Source organism: Tamandua tetradactyla, chromosome 5 (assembly GCF_023851605.1).
Source record: "Tamandua tetradactyla isolate mTamTet1 chromosome 5, mTamTet1.pri, whole genome shotgun sequence".
Lineage (NCBI taxonomy): Eukaryota > Metazoa > Chordata > Mammalia > Pilosa > Myrmecophagidae > Tamandua > Tamandua tetradactyla.
In genome coordinates this window covers 140,431,155-140,452,410 of record NC_135331.1, presented here as the reverse complement: position 1 = coordinate 140,452,410, position 21,256 = coordinate 140,431,155, and the positions used below count along the sequence as shown (strand labels likewise).

Sequence of the window (21,256 nt, the reverse complement as noted above, 5' to 3'; positions counted from 1 at the left end):
CATCCACAGGATTGGAAACTGGAGACTGGATTTATAAAATAATCCCCTAGGCCATTCCTATGAGCAGCCAAATTTGGGAACCACTGGGCTAAGAGAACACTGATATATAAGTCTAGTGGACTCACAGTGTGTAGATCTATTTGGAAGTTATAGATGATACTGGCAAAAGAGACAATTTCTAAATACTTCAAATGGGAGAACCGCAAAAAGTATTTTGTTTCATAAAAAGTGTTCCATGTGGCATCATGCTACACTAGTTTCCACCAAAATCCAGGCTTTAATTTGGGGGTATATGCAGGGGGAAGATGCTGCTATGTGTGGGCAGAATGACTGCCCAGGGCATCCATTCACAGAGCCACATCAATCACATCCTGGTCTGCATGAGGTGGCACAGCTGCCCATTGGGTGGGTACAATAGTGTCGCTTATTTTCCAGGCCACAAAGAAGGCCTTTTAAAGTAAATGTTCCAAGTGCAGTGGCAGAATACTAAATTCAGTTCTGTCTCAAAAAAACACGCTTTTATTTTTAGGTAATTGCTTGATAAAAGTGGTACTTTTGTTTGGCAGTAGAATTTTGGCACCAAGCACAGCCTGATTTTTAAAAAGGAAAAAAAAACAGCATCTTGTATTTCAAAAAAAAAATTATTTTTTTGAAACATTTTGAAAGTTTATCTTCTAAGACGGTTTTGCTGTAATTTTTCTAATAGATCCACTTAAAGTAGTTTTGAGAAACAGATATATGTCTTCCCAGATCTTCTCTCTACCACATACTAGTATAATCTTTTACTCTATACTCTAAGGATTATGTTGCTGTGTAATCTGGAATCTGGATAACCAGCAGCAGGTTAAGTTCTAAAAAAAAAAAACAAAAATTGCAAAGTCTTGACTTTTGTCAATTAATAGAAAGGGAGGCCCCAGTGAGCAAAGGGTTTGAACAGAAAAGGGCTCTCCTTCTTACTTTCAGAAGCCACAAGTAGCTCAAGGATTACACATGAGGCCCCTGAATTGTTCATCTAGCTAAGGAGAGGTAAGGTCCTTATTGGGACAGTTTTATAAAAAGTGTTGTGTTGTTCCAATTAGCTGGAAGTTTTGGAATAGCATAATGGGCAGGGAGTTAGTTTCAGAGAACAAGAGTTACATCATTATCCCAATCCTCCCAGCATATGTACGAGCATATATATTTTCACATACAACAGTTGTTCAAGAAAAATGACTGCTGACCCATGCTAACTTACAAAATTTCAGTCTTTTATAAATATGAGACAAAACAGAATGCAACTAGTTTATTATAGTAGACAATTTCTATCAACTTATAATGCTAATTACAATTATCGGCAGATTATATTTGGTGAACATTTGCTCTACACAGGGCAGCCAGTTGACCATGGTCAGCAGTTGAACATATTTTGATTTCACATCCTGAATTTTTTATGTTGCACCAGAGTTGCTGTATCTATGTGCTATAGTGCAATACCTATGCATACATTGGGTGCAGTTGTAGGACAACTTCCGAACTTTAAATGACACAACTTAACAGTTAAAATGCACAAATATTTTAATTGTTAAAGATTTGGGGAGGTGGTTAATAAATTATTGGGGAAAGTTTTTTTTTCTTTACTTTTTTTATTAGAGTTTCATTTTAGATGTTTCTCTTTTAAATAAGACTTTTTAAAAATATGTTAAACTTTCTTGATGAACTTTGTTTTATGTGTAATGCCTTCTAAAACTCGTGCTGGACATAATTAATCTTATACCTGGTCATCACTATAAGCGTAATATCTATTAGTAAGCCTTCACAGACTGGTACAGTTCACAGAGTCTCTTACACTGAAACTAATTAGCTCTAAACTACTATAATTTTTAGTCCTCATACCTGGGTTTTAATGGTTGTGTAGTTTGTCTGCATCCCCCTCCTCCTTCAGGCTGTCACTTCTGGGATGGCTCTGGACTCACCTCAGCAGCTGCCTTCTAATTACAGGTTGGAAAGCCAGATAAATTGTTAGGCTTATTTCTAAAGTAGATGTAATATTGTGGTACAACACTTTGTTATTCAGAGGCAAATATTTTTCACTGAATGTACTTTGCCGTATTTTGGAAAATTGAAATTAGGAAGGAAATTTTAGATAACTGAGATATTATTGTATATGGTGTATTACAAATTATTCATTAAATTAAATGTAAAATTAATGAAAGAATAAGGGAAATGAGTAATAGCTAGGCTGAGCAAAAGCCTAGAGGGGCATTCCAAATACTGTGTTCAGTGTATTTATAGAGTCTCTGAGTTATTCCCCTCTCTATGCCATGTGTGCAAGAGCACAAAATTTTCAGTATATGAATACATGCACAGGATTTCAATAACACAAATGCAAGTTTGAGTATTAATAACACTAATGAAATATGAAAATTTTGAGATGATGATGATGATAAAAGTTAAGAGGAGACTGATTCTCCCAAGCTGCCATCCATACTCCTTTGCCTAGTTCCTCCAGTGACTGGTATGTTTTTGGGGGTCCCTGATCCTAGCTCAAGGTGCAACTAGTGAATTTAGAATAGACACCTTATCTATGAATAAAGCAGACTAGCCTGGTCTGGTATCATGCGTTTTGTCCATCATGCTCTAGACAGTTGAGCTAACTGGCTCAAATTTCATGTTAATAAATATAGAAAAGAATAGGAGTAGACGAACTTCATTTGTAAGTAGGAAAAAGAACCATTTGATGGTGCTTTTCCCCCAAAATTGAATAGTGAATCAATTAAAAAATTGTAAATCTGCCTATATACTGATCCCATATGATGAGAAAAGCGTGTTACCATCAATTAGAACAAATCTAAATGTCTCTGAAATTTATGGTTTGGCCATTGAAGAAGGAATTGTAACCTATCTGGAAAAATCAATGTTTCTCAAAAAGATTGTTCTGTTAACTAATTGGAAATGTTTTTGCTGATCATTTTTGGCAAAAGCAGGTTTTATAAAAGTATTTTTTTAAGACTAGCAGGTACTTTTAGAAATTAATAGCCAAAACACATTTACTTGTATTTGGTTCAATTGCCTTATTCCAAGATTCTTAATTAATGGACACAGTTCATTTTTGATGAGGGTAAATACTGATTTGTTGGTATAATGCCAAGAAATTATGATTAATTGAAATGGTCAACATTGGAATGAGAGGCAAGGTAAACAGTGCAGTCTTCATGGTGTGTAGCAAATCAAACTAATAATTTAAACCAAAACATTAATTTATATTCCTGAAATAATTTTAATAACTGTAATATTTAAACGATGAAAAGTTGCCGTACTGTTGGACAACCACTGAAGAGAATGCAGTGGTGTGAGCCTAAAACACTTTCAACTAGATGATCTTTAAGGTCTCTTCTAATCCTGAGATCCTTTTTTATGAAATGAACATTTCAAAGAATTCTTCAATCTACAAATAAGAAGGGTAATTTGTTCAGAATTCTGATCTTGTTCATACATAATTTAAATCCTTTTTTAAAATGATGCATTGGGATTTAACAAAGACGTATATCAAAAAGGAAAAAATCAGGTGAGATTGGGCACATTCCAGGTGGTAATCCCTTATGAAACTTACTCCTGCAAGAAGTTAAACCTATTTATGATTATGCATTAGAGTTACCCCAAGAGAACCTCTTTTGGGGTATGACCTCTCTCTCTATAAACTCACTGCCCTCCCCACCCCACCCCCCACCTCCATGGGACATGACTCTCAGGGATGAGCCTAGTCTGGCATTGTGAAACTGAGAAAGCCATCTTGACCAGAAAAAGAGGATAAATGAAGCAAAGTTTTAGTGGCTGGGAGATTTCAAATAGAGCAGAGAGGTCTTTCTGGAGGTTATTCTTATACAATATAAAGAGAACACTTTTCAGTTTTTGGTGTTTGGAGTAGCTAGAGGGAAATGCCTGACTCTAAACTGTGGTCCAATAGCCGTGATTCTTGAAGATGATTGAATAACTATAGAGCTCCTACTGTGTGAATGTGTGAGTGAAAACCTTGCGACTGACACTCCCTTTATCCAGAATATAGACAGATGAGTAAGAAAAAAATAAAAATAAACAACAGGGGGCTATGGGGGGTTATGGAAGTTTGGGTATAATGTTTTACTTTTTTTTTTATTATATAATATAACATGTATACAAAGCAAAGAAAGAAAAAGCAAGTTTTCAAAGCATTCTTCAACAGGACAGGTCCCAGAGTTTGTCATGGGCTACCATACCATCATCTCAGATTTTCCTTCTAGCTGCTCCAGAACACTGGTGGCTAGAAGGAATGTATGTATTTTTATCATCACTTTTTTTTCTTTTTTGTGAAAAATGATATATATACAAAAAAAGCAATACATTTCAAAGCAAAGCACCACAATTAGTTGTAGAACAGGTTTCAGAGTTTGGTATGGGTTACAATTCCACAACTTTAGGTTTTTACTTCTAGCTGCTCTAAAATATGGGAGACTAAAAGAAATATCAATATAATGATTCAGCAATCATACTTGTTTGTTAAACTCTACCTTCTCCGTATAACTCAACTATCACCTTTGATCTTTCTGTCTCTCTCTTTTATTTGGGCTATGCCCATTCTAACTTTTTCATGTTGGAAGGGCTGTCAATGAAAAGGGAGATGTAACTAGCTGATGTTCTAAAAAGGCTGGCCTTTCTAGGTTTCAGGACTTATTTGGTCCAGGAACCCATCTGGAGGCTGGTTTGTGGAAAGTTACCCTAGCCCACGGAACCTTTGTAGAATCTTATATAATGCCCTAGGTGTTCTTTAGGATTGGCTGGAATGGTTTTGGTTGGGGTTTGGCAAATTATGCTAGGTAGCAATATCTAACTGAAGTTTGCATAAGAGTTATTTGAACTATCTCAGCCACTGATACCTTATTTGTTACACTTCTTTTCCCTTTTGGTCTGGATGGCATCTTTGGTCCCATGGTACCAGGGGCTATATTCATCCCTGAGAGTATCTCCCACACTGCCAGGAAGACTTTCACCCCTGGATGTCATGTCCCACATAGGGGAGGGCAATGATTTCACTTGCAGAACTGGGCTTAGAGAGAGTGAGGCCACATCTGAATCTTTTTTACTTTTATTTTTATTCTTATTTTATGGTTTTTTTGAGTAATGAAAGTGTTAAAAAAAAAACTATTATAATGATGAATGCACAGCTTGATGATAATATGGTGAACCACTGATTGTATACTTTGGATGCTTATATCTCTATTTTTAAAAATCATTGAAAAAATGTGAAAAAATTTTCTGAGTTTACTGTAGTACATTTTAGTAATATTAAATAGATCATATAAGATTCATGGTTTACTTGGAAAAGAGAAGAGAATGAAAGAAACAAAAACCTCTGCAAATCAAATGAGCTAAATGTTATATTTTTGAAAATTATATTGTATGAGGACTTTAAGGAAATTATGGATAATCAATATTTAACCTTATGCATCAATCTATTGCCACTAAGCACCCTAAATTACTCCCACACTTACTCAAGTCTAAGGAATTATGTTCTCAGTCTCTGAAATTAAGATAGATCCACTCAGCTCATGTGCGAGTATGTGTGTGTGTGTGTGTAAAATATACCTCGAAAAGATTTTTGGCTACAGTGAGCATATAGATGTTTCCCCAAAAGGTATCTGAACAAAACTTTTGAGTTAATAGTCCATTAGCACCAATGAAAAAATACTACTTAGTGAAATGTGCTTAGAATTAGAATCTTCTTTTTTAAATAAATAAGTTAATTTGATACTTGCCAAACTCTAAATGAGAAACCCTGTAATATAAGACATATATACAGATGCAATAAGTTATGCTGACTTCTTTTTAAGTTTCTTATTAGATCAATTTTAACAGATTCACATCATAAAAGAATGTGCATTTGTATTTAATTTCAGCTATTTTGGACATCATTTACAAAATAATTTTTATTCTAATCCAGTCAAATATTCCTTTGTGTACTAGTTAAGAGTATAAATTTCAATTCTTTAAAAAGATAATATTAAAAATAATTTGAAATCATGTAAAATCAACAACTTGGATGTGCCAGAATAGAAGAGAATTTTACTCTACAGCAAGAGAAGACCAGAAATCAAGCCTGCAATTCATGAATTTTAAGGCACATTTGATTACAAAGCACTAAAACTCTGTAGACATAGTACCCTGAAGAATCCCACTTTTACAGCCATTCAGCAAATATCTGTTCATTCAAGAAATATTTATTAAGTGCCCACTGTGTGGTTTGCCCTAGGGCACCTACTGGACTCCATCTGCTTAGACTGTGGTCTTTGTGAGTGTGTAGACTTTGTCCCAAGTGAAAATATCCAGAAACTTCTCTTAAAAATCATATTGGTAGAATTCTCGCCTGCCGTACTGGTTTGATTCCTGGCCTGTGCACTTCCCAAACAACAACAAAAATTTCAACAAATGGTGCTACAATAACAGGATAGTTACATGAAAAAATACTGAAATGTGACCCCCACCATACAGCATACAAAAAAAAAATCCTCTTGGTAAATGATAGTCATATTTAAGAATGGACAGATCTAAAACTACTAGTCAGAGACTTTGTCAAAATAATGCTGAACTTTGTCAAAGGGAAGAGGCGTTCTTGCTTGAAAAAGACTATAGAATTCCTTGTCCCCCAAAAATAATAATACTTCATTGTAGTCGTTAGGTTCTGGTGTCAACTTGACCAGGTGATGGTGCCCAGCTGTTCTGTTGCTGCAAACTTAGGTTATCAGCATGTGAAATTCATCTATGGCTGATTACATCTGCAGTCAGCTGAAGGGAGTGCCTTCCGCAATGAGTGAGGTTTAATTTAAATAGCTGGAGGCTTAAAAGAGGGAGGTCAGAAGACAGCTCAGCAGTTCAGACCTAGAAGTTTGGAGATGCAGAAAGGAATTGCCCTGGGGAAAGCTGTTTGAACCCAGAAGCTGGGAGGGAAGGCCAGTAGAGGTCTTTGTGTTCCTTTCCATGTGACGGAGAAACCCAGATGAAAGTTAGCTGTCTTTCCTCCAAGGAACTGTAAATTTGTAACTAAATGAATTCCCTTATTAAATGAAAACATTCATGCATGGTAAGATATGTAGCATAAAATGATGTGGCTTTCAATACATGATCATTTATAACGTTTCAGCTGTCTTCATTATGTATATGTGAGAAGTCCATGTTTTGAGTATTAGTTAAATAAAAACTTGAGATCGTAAATGTCTCAGCTTCCCTTTTTTCACACTTGTTTTATTTCATAGAAGAAAGTATTTCTCCCATTTTAAAATACTACACACTTCAAATGATATTTTTTAAAACAATAAAATAGTGTGGTTTATAAAGCTTGCTGTTCCTTCTGATGTGTAATTCCTTAAACTAAGGGTAAAAAAAAAAAACCACTAAAGTTTTTCAGACCCATTGGAAATACACACACACAATATAAGCACCCACGGCATGAGGTGAACAGAACCATCCAGAGTAAACGTGTCGTAAATCATCTCTAATCTGATTCCAATTGTGTTACTTATCCACCTCTGTATATGCAGTTTCACATTTAATCTACAACCTGTATCCTATTAGATTCTTCTTAGGGTAAATTCCTAAGAATAAGTCAATTGAGAAATCATGTGTTATTTATAGCACCAGTGAAATTTTAGAGTTTAATTTTTAAGAAGGCAGAAGGAAACAGAAGTTCTCCCAAAACTGAAATTTATCGCCATGTAGCGTATATACTTTGAAGTGCCCATATAGTTTCAATATCTGACCTAAATATTTCTAAATATATGAACATCTACTAATTTTGAAAAAAAAAAAGTTCATTTTTTTAAAAGGTTGAAATGCTGTTGATAGGGTTCAGGTCCAGGCATAACCTTATGTGAGGTGATCTCGCTACAATAATAACTGGTTTTCCCTGCAGTTTAGGTAACGCAGGACCAAGTTTCAGGTTAGCCGTAAGTACAATTGGCATCATTTCCATGAATCCAGAGGCAAATCTGGGCGTATTTAAGAGGAGTGATGCGTACTGCCACGTTGTAGTCCTTTTGGACCCCGTGGATATCCACCCACTGGTGGCCTGAATAGACCGCAATGATTTTGCGCTTCCAGTTCTTTTTGTCCGGCTCTTTCAGACGCAGGTAGATCCCGGAGCCAGTGGAGCCAGGGTCCGCGTCGCAGTATTGATAGAGGAGATCACTGGATTCATCCGACACACTGCAGAAGCGATAGACCAGCTCATCAGCCCTATCATTATCAAAGCCCGAGAAGTGGATCATCCCGCTAGGGGTCTTCTTAATGGCTGGACTGACTCCTAACTCCATATATTTCTTCTTGTGAGCACGTTTCAGCTCCAGAAGGGCATAGTCATAGTCCAGGGCAGCGTCGCCCATCCCTCCGCTTGCCCAGCCTTTTGGAATGTGGGTTTTCTTGACCCGGGTCCACTGGAAAGAGGGCTTCCCCTCCATGACTCGCTGACGCCGGCCAGATTCCTTTCTTCTCCCACCCTTGCCTGTCTCCTTCAGACTCCCTTTGGTACTGTGTCTCTGGTCACCACCCTTAGCTTCTCTCCTGATCCTCTTAGAACCTCTGCGTTTCCTGCCACCACCTTTATTCCTCATCTTCAGCAGTCCTACCCTTAGCTTCTTACTCCCTTTGATATAGTCCTTTCCATCGTGAACGCAGTGGGCCGCTGTCAGAACGTGGCTAGGGGAAACCAAAGTGCCACTGCAGCCTGTGGAGAGCTTCACGGCTGTACTGAAAGGGTAATTCGTTAAGAATTTTTTGTCCAAGATGCTAAACCTGCTATCCATGCCATAGACCTGTCTCTTTCTCCTAACAGATGCTCCTTTTGTGGTGAGATTTCGAGTCGGTTCAAAAACCAAATCTTGAACTTTCACTCTGGTTAAGGTTCGTGTGCCGTTCTCAAAGACGGTCTCATAGGAAAGCGAGTCCTCCAGCTCAGAAAGGCTGCGAGCCGGGAGGTCCTTCTGGCATTCGATGCCGCACACTCTGTTTAACACCATCTTGGCATCTGCCTCAAACGCAGGGCTGGTGAGGTGGAAAGTCCTTTCACTGGTGACCCGAGGTATTCTTCTTAAGTGCCACATAACATCCTGTTCCATTTCAGATCCATGAATGAGAGCCCACGCAGAGGTGACTAATATCAACCAAAATAGGACGTTTTCCATTTTGTTCTGTTGGGTCCTTAAAACAGAAAAAGAAAGAGAAGCTTTACCATGTTCACTTTTTTTAATATGTTACTTATCCATTTCATTTAGGCTTTGGACTCTAAATATACCTTCATCACAAATGGGAGTCCTTAGTTTCACTTAACTTTACTAAGATTTACGAGATAAAACCCTGCCTACGCTCATAGTCTTCCAAGAATCAGTGAATCCTTCCCTCAGCCCAGCCCTAACCCACCTTCCCTCCTCTCCCACCCAGTCTCCACCTCCACCTCCCCAGATATCTGAATGCGTGAGAAAGTAGGACAGAACTGTAGACTGGTATTCTCTGTTGCCCATGCCGGCCACCATACTTTCTTCTTTCTTAGGTCTCCTACAACCTGATTTCCAGATGATCTGGAAATAAAGGTGGGAGCAAAGGTCTCACCATCTTTCTCCTCAACTCTTCAAAAATGGGGATCATACATTCTGTAGAGTGTAAATAACTAACACAGAGCTCAAGAAATGTTTTTGGAATATACTGAATTTTCTCGAACTAGAGTTAACCAACCAAGCTGATATGAAGGTGCCATGCAAATCATCAGATAATGTTTTTAAAGCAGTAGAGGTAATAAATAGGCTCATCTATTACTGACCTGCTTTGAATTTTACAAATACAACCTGCTGTCATAAAAAGAAAATATACAGCACAGATCATTTTTATGCTAAAGTGAGAAAAATGTGTTTTTCTCTGTTTAATACAGAGTAAAATCCTACTATGAAGCCTCTTAATATGGTTCTTTGCTTAAAGAGTGGCTCCAAGCACCATTTTGTTTAAACATTTTGTTTCCAGCTCAGAAAGGCTGTGAGCCGGGAGGTCCTTCTGGCATTCAATGCCGCACACTCTGTTTAACACCATCTTGGCATCTGTCTCAAACGCAGGGCTGGTGAGGTGGAAAGTCCTTTCACTGGTGACCCATTCATCTGTTTAAACAAAATGGTGCTTGGAGCCACTCTTTAAGCAAAGAACCATATTAAGAGGCTTCATAGTAGGATTTTACTCTGTATTAAAATTAGTTCTAAGTAAGAAAGTTTTCTTGACCCAAAGTAGGAAGAGAGAAATGAGACAAAGTTACAGTGGCTGAGAGTTTTCAAACAGAGGCAAGAGGATTGTCCTGGAGATTAGTCTTATGCATTATATAGATATCCCTTTTTAGTTTCTGGTGCCTTGGAGCAGCTGGAGGGAAGTACGTGAAACTGTTGAGCTGTGTTCCAGTAGCCCTGGTTTTTGAGGACAATTGTATGATGATATAGCTTTTACAATGTGACTGTGTGATTGTGAAAACCTTGTGACTGATGTTCCTTTCATCCAGGGTATGGACAAATAAGTAGAAAAAAATATATGGATAATAAATAAATAATAGGGGGGATAAAGGATTAAAAACTGGGGGTAGATTGAAATACTAGTGGTCAATGAGAGGGGTAAGGAATATGTGATGTATGAGTTTTTCCTTTGTATTTCTTTTCCTGGAGTGTGCAAATGATCTAAAAATGATCACAGTATCATCATATGTGATGATATTGTGAGTCACTAATTGTATATCATGTATGGACTATATGCGTGTGAAGATTTGTCAATAAAAATATTTTTAAAAAATTAATTGTAAGAATTCATGGAACACAGGGTTTGGCTCTGGATTTGCCAGTTGGTAGAACATGGTAGAGGTAATAAATAGGTTCCCTTACTACTGACCTGCTTTGAATTTCACAAATACAACCTGCTGCCATAAAAAGAAAATATACAGTACAGATTATTTTTATGCTAAAGTAAGAAAAATGTGCCATGCATCTGTTTAAACAAAATTGTGCTTGGAGCCACTGTCTAAGCAAAGAAACATATCAAGAGACTTCATAGTAGGATTTTACTCTGATTTAAAACTAGTTGTAAGTGAGAAAGATATTATCCCTTTCATGGGTCTCATTATCTAAGAACAGTGCTTTTGCATGGTTTAAAATATTTTTAAGATTGCCAGTACTTGATAAATTATATAATGCCTCTTCCACTATTTACATCTTCTTGGGCTCTTTTCCTCCTTCTCCATGCTCACTGGATGTAAATGTTATCAATTTCTTAGAAATGAAATTTGTTAGCCGTTGCTCTATGGGGAAAAAAAGGTCGCATTCTTTGGGGCAGCTTTTCAAAATCTGTGTCACTATTATCTGTGCACTACCCTCCAAGTCATGTTTAATGAATAGTAAAAATATCAGGGATTACAAATAATTTGCACTTTTTATAAAGCAGAGCCGGTTCAAAATTAGGTTGCAAGATTTTTCCTACTTTCACTCTCAACTGCTTTCTGATAAGATTTTTTTGCATAAAAGAGAAAGCGAATGAAGAATCTTAGAAAGGCCCAAAATCCAGGACAAATCCATGGGATGGTTTGCATCGGCATGAAAGGCAAAAGTCATCTCTGATGCAGAGTTGAATCCCTTGCTAAAACAGAGTTTTATTTTGTACACAAATAAAACTGTACACAAGTGCAGAACTTTATTAATGAACTAATAATTTTCTATTGATAAAATGAAATTTATATTCATTAACCTATGTATTACATAAACAGGATATGTTCAGCAAAACATGATATGTAGTTAATCTGAACTAACATATGTTTGAAAATATTAAGCAAACAGAATAAGCTTTAACATGACTTGGCATCAGCAAAATTCTGTATAGAAGTTTTGCAATTTCCATTTTTTCACCTGCTCACCCTTGTTGTCGAGTAGTGGTGGTTCTGTTGAATATTATATGGTAATTTTTCCTAAATAGCTTGTAATTGTTTTATTCTGGAAATAAGGCACTCTTTTGTAGAGAGGAATGGATATGTCAGAAAAAAGTGAATAAACATACTTCATAAAAATCTTCATTCACATCACAATATTTTCTAATAATCATCATAGCAAATTTTTAAAGAAAGCAGTAATTATGTTGGTAATGTTTTGTTGAGCCACTTAGTATTTTCTTTTGTTATCTTCTATGAAGTTTTCACAATTGTATTTCCTCAATTTTGTTTAATTGGAATGGAGTGAAAAAGGCTAACGACTTAGCAACTACACTGATCATTTGAAATTGTATGTTTAACTGGGTAGCATCCAAGATAAAAACTTAATCTTTGTCTTAAAAAAGAAAAATGCTGAAAATCTGAGATGTACTTGCTGTCTCTTAGCTTATCAACGGATCAAAATAGATGATGAAAAAGATGCATACTTTCATTTAGTTGAACACGATACATAATTTAATCTAGTTGATTTTTAGCAAAACTTCAATCAAGGGAGTTTTTTGAGGACCACTTCAGCACTTGAGTCATATACCAGAGGGTGATCTTTTCAGGGACGGTTTACTTACCTGGTTTCAAATAACATATACATCCTTGTCAGCTTCATCATTACATTTAAAAAAAACATGTACTCTGAACTTTGCTTTTTTACTGTGTCAGCAACTGCCAATGTTGAATGGTTGAGCTATTTAATAAAGAACAAACATAACTTTTTTTCTCTAGAAGTGGTTTAATAAGATGTATGGAAAAAAGAATTCAGTAAGCTTGTATGTAATGCCTCCAGAATCGGATGCTATGGGTCCTGCAATGGCTGCAGCTCAGCAGCCCTGTGCGGTGCCTTCTGAGGAAGCGCTGTTGCAATGCACCAGAGGAGAAACAGTTATGCCCACATCTGTCCTTGGGCACGGGAAGGGCAGAGCCTCATAACATGACCTCAGAATCACAGTAATAAGAGGACATGGATGTAGTCAGCCTGTCTAATTTGGCCTGTAATTTAGAATTGGACAAGTGTTCAAGGACACTCTTTTTGGAAAGTCTAGGTTTGCCTTTTGGTGAAATGTCGACGTAGCATAAATAGCAGCTGTCACTGATAGGGCAGCCCGTGGTTCAGTGGACAGATCCACATATACAGAAAGCACTGACTCAGTGCTCTAAAGAAACACTGTCCCAGGGGGTGGGGCAGCTATAGTATTTTGAAAGTTCAAGTGTTCCTTGTCTTTCCCTCGCCCCCTTTTTTTCCCCTGTCTTCCATTATAATTGTGACCTTCACTGTCACTTTCCAGATGGCATAGAATTGGGGCTTCAAATGCCAATTTTGGTTAATGAAACGGAAATTGCAGTCATCAGCTCCACCATGAGTCAGAGTTGGGTTGGATACGGAGACAAACTAAGTGGAAGGGAATTAGAAAAGAAAGCAAGAAGATCATTACATGTAGATTAACTCTCCCTGATAGAACAGCTATGATGTGAACCTGGTCTATTAAGAGAAATGACCACACGTGACTATTAATTATCATGACCTTTTTTTAGTTGATGGCTTCTTAGAAATTTGATTGCTGATAAAATGTAGAATATCTGATTATCTATACCAGCATAGGGGTTGCATGTGCAGACAAGGCAGAGACTCGGGCTCAAGTCCCATCTTTACCACTGGTCATACAAATGAGGACAGTTCATTACTTTCAGTTTGAGGAGACTGCAAAGCGGGGAACAATAGTAATCACCATCTCATTATTGTAGGGATTAAATGAAATAATTTATACAAAGAATTACCATTGAGCCCATTGACTGGTAAGCAGTTAATAAGTATGTTATTTTATAACTATTGTTCTACCTTCATGGATGAAATTATTTTGCTTTAAAACGGGTTATAATATAAGCCAAAGCTAGGGTACTTTTAGATTTCTGAAACATCAATTTTACAGTCAAATTACTTATTTCAGGGTAGTTTCCAACGTATTCTCAAACTTCCTTTTTCTTTCTTCTGTTGTTATAATTTGTTCAAGGACAGCTTCCCTTTAGAGACTACCCAAATGAATGCTTTTCTAATTACTGTGAATATCTGTGGATTTGTAATACACTTTTCTCGTTGCTCTTATGTTTGAGTGTGATTAAACATTACACAGCCTCAGAACATTTGAATTGCATTCCGGGTGATTTATTTATAGCCTGGGTCTCCATTAGGAATTCTGGAACTACATCAAGGCCCTCAGCCTAAAATGAAACAGAGTCAATGTCAAAATAATTACTCCAAAGAAGCAATTTACACTAAAAGGAAAGTCTAACCTTTTGAGTGAGTATATAGAAACTGCATAGAATTTTACTATGACATAACACAATTATACACTAAGGCTTCGTTTTTTTAATTGCTTTTTTACCCTGTGAAGTCTATATTTTAGCTCAAGTAGGGAAAGTGGACCAATGAAAGTTTAGATGGTGATGACTATGTTAAATATTTCAAATGAATTATTTCTTCCTGTACATGAAAATGAAAATACAAATAACCATTAGAGGATCTGCACTGACCTGCTTTCCCTGACCAGGGATAGACTCACCTGTCCTCTGGCATTTTGCTCCTGGCCTCTCTCATATAGTGAAGTGGTTACCCAAATTCATGTGTACAGTGTGTTGTGATGGGGCATATTTTTCTATTAATCCATCAAACATTTTGAGGGGTGGTGACGTGGACCAGAGACTGCTCAGTCAGATCAAAGATCCTACGGGGCCAGCCTCAACCTGTGCCCTGAAGTGTATGTTAGAACACAGCAATGAGTGCATAGCCACTTTTTAAAACTTGACCTTTAGTTAGCCAGCCAGGAGTCCAAGCACCTGCCCCTCCTAATACCACTGCCCACATCTACATTTATATGCATATATAATTATGAAGAGATGTGCCAGCCATCTGTTCTCCTTCTCTTCCTCCACTTTTGCCCTCCGTCCACTCGGTAACGATTGACACATAGCAGGTCAACATTGTGACCTGTCTTAGATAAAAGGCCAAAAGCAGTAGTAGAGGGAGAGAATCACTAGTAAGAACAAACAGGTGAAAAGTATGCATTAAAGAAATGGGTTATGTTTTGGATGACACTTATAAGAACTTTATAACATCATCACTTGGGAGCAAATGCAAAGAAGAATAGGTATTTTATGAAATGCACATCCTTTCCCACTTGAAGCACTCACTGGACATTAATCCCTGACTAGAGAATTGAATGGAAGGGATACTTAAGTTAAAAAATATATCCTCCAAATCCAAAGTGGCAATGCAACACCGCTTCACATCCACTAGGATGGCTATTGTTAAGACTATGGAAAATAACAAGGGTTGACAAGGAGGTGGAGAAATTGGAACCCTCATACACCACTGGTGCAAATGTAAAATGGTGAAGCTGCTTTGGAAAACAGTTTGGTGGTTCCTCAAAAGGTTAAACACAGAATTACCATATGACTCAGCAATCCCACATCTAGGTATATTATACCCAAAAGACATGAAAACGGAGTCAAACAGATACTTGTACAGCAATGTTCACAGTGACATTATTCACAATAGCCAAAAAGTGAAAACCCAAGAGTCCATCAAAGGATGAATGTATAAACAAATTGTGGTATATATGTATAATGGAATATTATTCAGCCATAAAAGAGTAGTTCAGTGGTAGAATTCTTGCCTGCCATGTGGGAGACCTGGGTTTGTTTCTCAGCCCATGCACTTCCCAAAATAAAACAACAAACAAACAAACACAATGAACAAGCAAAACAACCATTAAAAAATTCAACAAATAGTGCTGCAATAATGGGATACTTACATGGAAAAAGAATGAAATGAGACCCCTGCCATACAGCATACAAAAAAATTGAAGTTCTGAGACATGCTACAACATGGACAAACATTGAAATAATTATGCTGCATGAAATACTGTAGACCCAAAAAGACAAGTACTATATGATTTTACTTATATGAAATATCTAGAAGAAACAAATTTATAGAGACAGAAAGTAGATTACAGGTTACCAGGACTGGGGTTGGTGGGGGGTAGAGATAGGGAGTTATTGGTTAATGGGTACCATCTGTTAGAAGTGTTGAAAAGATTTTGGTATTGGATGATGGCGACAGTCGTACAACATTGAAAATGTAATTAATACTTCCTAATTGAACACTTAAAAATGGTTAAAGTGGCAAATTTTATGTTTTATATAGATATATGTTACCACAATAATTTTTTTTAAAAATACCAAAAAAAGAATTAAGGTATCACAGCAATAAGATAAAATAACAGTGTCAGTGGCATAATGCAGATGGCAAGTAAGAACTGGTGTATTTCAATAATTATGAAGACAGTGGGCTTTGAGGCCAAATCAATTTAAATAAACTTGCTACTTATTAGCAGTGTGATTTTGTGAAGTTTAATCTCTCCAAACTTTAATTTCCACATTTGTCAAATCTGGATAATATACTTTAGTATTTCTGTGAGAAAATAATATACACTCACAATGCCCAGTGCAACACTCGAAAATGACAGCACTCAACAAATGACATCAATTATTATTATTATTATTATTATTAACAGCAAACAGTGGGAGTCAACATTTAGGTAGATATTGATAAAGTATTTGCTGTGTCTCTTACTGCTCATTGTGAGATGCAAATAATGGCCCCAAAGATAGCCGTGTCTTAATCACCAGAACCTGTGAATGTGTTCCTTCCACGGTAAAAGGGACTTTGCAAGTGTGATAAATTAGGGGGTTGAGAGGAGAGAATCCTGTTTTTTCCAGGTGGACCCCATGTAGCCACAAGAGCCCTTATTAGAAAGAGGGAGAGCGAAAAGGCGATGTAAAGATGGAAGCGACAGTCAGAGCACTGAAGTCATGAGCCAAGGAAAAGCCCCTGGAGGAGTGTAGCTCTGACCTTCAGAACTGTAAGATAATAAATTTATGTTCGTTTAGGCCGCCAAGTTTTTAATAATTTGTCACAACAGCAATAGGAAACTAATATACTTTCTAAAACTGTCTGCCCTAACTGTTTAGATGGAGCTAAGAAGGAGCGATACAAAGTGGAAAAGAATGTTTGGGACAGATACTTAAACATAAGTGAAAATTTTCATTTTAAGGAAAACTACTAAACATGCAACTTTACAACTCAAAACAGAAGGCTATGATAAAACTTCAGGGTGGTATGGAGTAGAAATGCTAGAAACACAGTTGGGGCAGGGATGATAAATTCATTTGCTCGTTCACCAAATACAAACTGAATGTTACTCTGCTATTCATCATTTCATAACTCCTTCTCAGCAGGCCTTCTTAGCTATTGAATTTGAATAGGCATTTTCTAAGATCCTTTCCAGCTCTAAGGTCCTAGATTAAACCACAAATGAGGAAACACAAGTTATTGACACTTTGGGGATCCTCAAAGCTGCAATTTCTAATCCTCTGGGAAGCGATTTGCCTGCTATCCATGTTGCTACCACAAGATGGCAGAAGAAGCTTGGTGATGGCAAATTTAACATTCTGCATTTAAATTGTTTATGTTCAGTCAGCTGTGAAATATAATTTATTTTAAAAACGTTGTGAGTCAAGACGAGGGAAAGTCTCACTGGCTAAAATATACTAAATGTTTGTCACATGGGATTTGTCCCGTTAAGAAAACCCACCTACAGTCCCCAGAGCCCATCCTGATGAACTGCTGCCAGACAATTTCCTGGCAGGTGGTTTGCTAAAAATTGATACAGTGCCAACACATTTCCATCATGGCCTACAGCACTGCTAAATAGTCCCCCAAATGGGCTGCAATTCATTTCAGCACACTAAGGAAAATCTTCAACCTGCCAAATATTTCATGTATGTTTATCAAATACTTTATAATCCATTACTGAAGGATAAGCTTTCTGCTGAGTCTATGCCGAAAATAAATGGCAAGAAAGTTCATTGACTGTGTGCCAATCTCTATTCTAAAAAATCATATCCATTGCACCATTTTAAAATTTAGTTTTAGGAATGGAGACAAAGTAATGTCTGCTTTAAAAGTTTGGCAGTACATGAGGGAAAGGAAGATGGTAAAATTACACATTTGATTATTTTACAGCAACCCAGAACTTCTGTTTCTCATCACAATAAAAAATAAAACCTCCCTTTGCTTTGTAGCCGTTTTCCCAAGACATGTATATCACAATTTATGCAATGGACGTGCTGTATGTAAATCAAATTTGAGTAAATGTCACTAAGAGAGCCTCAAGGGAACTCTCTGCTGGCTCCTTCAAAAGCTGACTAACTTATGAAGCACACAGCATTAGGCTCCTGACTTATCTTTATATCTCTAAGATATCTTTGTATCTTTGGACTTTGGACTTTGAAAGCAAAGAATGTCTCTAAGTGTATTAGGTTTGCTTCTTTTCAGACTTTAAAACATTTTATGCTCATAATGTTTTTAACTTTAATGGTTGTGCCTACTTGAAACAGTTTTTCATTTTTAGTTAAGCAAAGCTACAAAATAATGACATCTGTCCATTAATTTGTCTTTGCTGTTTCCTGGATCTCACATTCCCCAACACATTCCCCCATCTGCAGAGTGAACTCAGTGCTATGTAAGGTATTCTGTGAGTCTGATCCTACTGTGTTAAAATTCAGTGTGCTTCCCTTGGTTATTTGAGCACTGGGAAGAGAAAGATAGATGATTTACCCAATAGGGAAAACAAACTCATACTAGCAATTGTTTACCATACAGGGAGAACCTACTATGTACCAAACACTATGCTAAATAATCTCAGTTTTAAAAACATGAAGAAGAGTCTTAAAAGTGTACAGGTTTCTGTGCTGCCAGGAAAAAAAAAAAAAAAAGCTGAGGGCATGCTGTATTCAACCCTTTCCCACACTAAAGGAACTCCTCTAATATTTCCTAATAAAAACAAAATTCCATATAGATGCTTGGCTACTACTTTCAAGCCTCGATGTCTTATTTGGCTGAACTTTCAACATTCTGTCTTCTAAATTACAAACCAGATACTAATCATAAGTCTCCAGGCAGCAAAACATAACTTTCAGCAAAACCCATAAGCTTCATGAGTGTCTGCAGAGAGAAAATGCACTTAAGATAAAATGAGACTTAATTTCCTAAGTTAGAAGGGTTAATAAAAGATAGAAAGAAAGAAGAAAGAAAAAAAAACCTAGATAAGACCTACAGCTTCTTTACAAATCAATCATAGTGAAAACACAGTCAGAGGGATGAACCAAGAGCATTTCTCCAATTTTTAAAAAATGGTTTATTATAGAAAATGCCAAAACTACACAAAAGAAAAGAGAAATGTACGATAAACCCCATGTGCCCATCACCTAGCTTCAAAATTGTCAGTATTTTGCCCATCTTGTTTCATCCCTCCCCTCGTTCATTTTTTTAATGCAGTTTTTATCGAGGTATAGTCACATACCATACAAGTCATCGGAAGTCTGTAATCACTGGCTTATAGTATCTTTACATAGTTGTGCATACTACCTATGATCAATTTTAGAACATTTCCCCCCATTTATTTTGCTACAGTATTTTAAAGCAAATTTTCATTTCATTTCACCCCTACCCCCAGCCTTTTTTAAAATGCTTTCCACCGCTCCTTTTGTTGACCCACACAGCCATGATAAAAGGGAGAGGAAGAGGGGTTGGGGTGCTAAGAGAGAGCTTAGCTTTCATTGTAAGCCTGGTCAAAGACTTTCCAGGAATCGGTTTTACACCTTTTTCGATGGCATCTGTTAATAATCATAAAAATAAAGAGGGCTTTCTTTGGTATGGCTTATGTAGAAAGAATTCCATTTTTATTCCAAGGCAAACGCCGTTACAGTTAATATTAAACACACGGAATTGCCTAATGGAGGGCCTGTACCTTTCTTTGAGGTCTGAAAGTACTCAATTGGATCCTATCTTTGGAGCGCTTCAAAGCAGCTCTCCTCGGGTGGGTCCTGCCTTCCGAGTTATAGGCTCTCTTGCCATGGGGGGAAAGGGAGGCCCATCCTTACCTGCGAAGTTGATTCTGTCCTGGGGGGCGCTGCCCAGTTTGGATGAAAGAGCTCCCGAGGCGGTCACCGACCGTCGAGCCGGAGCGCAGGAGCCTGGCGGGCGGCTGGAGCTGGAGGCCGCCCTGCCCCGCTCGGCCACCACCCCCGGGAGCTGGCTGCAAGACTGCAGAGGAGGCGAGAGTTGAGCTGCGCCCCGCGGCCGCGAGATGGGAGGGGAAAGGGGGTGATGACGCGGGGCGGACGCGGAGAGGGCGAAGGGGAGGAGGTGGGAAAGATGCCCGATGGAGAAGCGGGAGGGAGAGAAGGAACCCGACGCTCGGCCAGAGGGGGGATTTCCTTGGCGGGGCGGAGGAGAGCAGGCAACCTCTTACTCCGGCACCCCTAACCCCCCAAGTGAATTAACTAAGCGTTAGACAAATGTATGAGTGGGTTCACAAGAGATGTTTGCAGTTATGATAGCATGTATCCTCAAGATAGTCTAAAGAAGATATACTAATGGGGGGGGGGCCGCAGGGGGGGTCCTTAAGAGTCTCATTACACTTGGCTCGTGGTTTTAGACCCCAGCCGTCCAGAAATCCCAGCTGGGTTTTCTTCGCTTCATCCCAAGCCATGCTCTTCTAGGGACCTCACTTCCCGAGACGCACAGCCCACCCCACTTGCGTCAGTGCCAAGTGCAAGCGCCACCTGTAACCCTAGAGGACCACGAGCAGGGATGCTGGGCACTCCGGAGCTTCCCGGGCCACCTCCAGGGGGCGCGCATCAGTTTCCATGTGTCGGTGGAGAGGTAGTCTTGGCTTTTCCTGCCTTACGATCCTTTCCCACAGTCAGTCCCACCTAACTTTATCATTTCCCTCTCAGTCCCTTTCATTCTCCTCGTTAGGAGAAGTGTTCCTTTGGGGTGAGGAAGAGAGCTTCGTTTTTTTCAACATTTACAGGCTTCTACTGGGTAGCAATTCCCGGGTAAGATGCACATAATACACAATGGGTAAGAAAACTCGGTCCTGGTCTCAAGGCAGGGAGATGAACTAAGTGCACAAGTATTTATAACAAGATCTTAGCATGTCCTCTGATAACGATTCACTAGTGGGTTATTGCATTTCTTAGATTTTCTTTTAACAGAATGATCAAACCGCATGTGCAATTTTTTCCTGCTTTTTTTACTTGCCATTTTCCTATAAGCATTTATCCATATAATTAAAATCCATTGATAAATTTTATCTCTTATACAATTAGTTCTCCAGCTCTTCAATTATATTATGCTCT

The 21,256-nt window shown here is 37.9% G+C and overlaps 1 protein-coding gene across 1 annotated transcript; it reads right to left on the bottom strand.

The window, feature by feature from the left end:
* Positions 1–5,178: 5,178 nt before the first annotated feature.
* On the bottom strand, positions 5,179–20,173 carry PRSS35 (serine protease 35). Its single transcript, XM_077162349.1, has 2 exons — positions 19,994–20,173; positions 5,179–9,201 (listed from the first exon to the last, which is right to left on the bottom strand). Exon 2 carries the CDS (start codon positions 9,183–9,185, stop codon positions 7,947–7,949), a length of 1,239 nt encoding a protein of 412 aa, XP_077018464.1. The 5' UTR covers positions 9,186–9,201; positions 19,994–20,173; the 3' UTR covers positions 5,179–7,946.
* Positions 20,174–21,256: the final 1,083 nt, after the last annotated feature.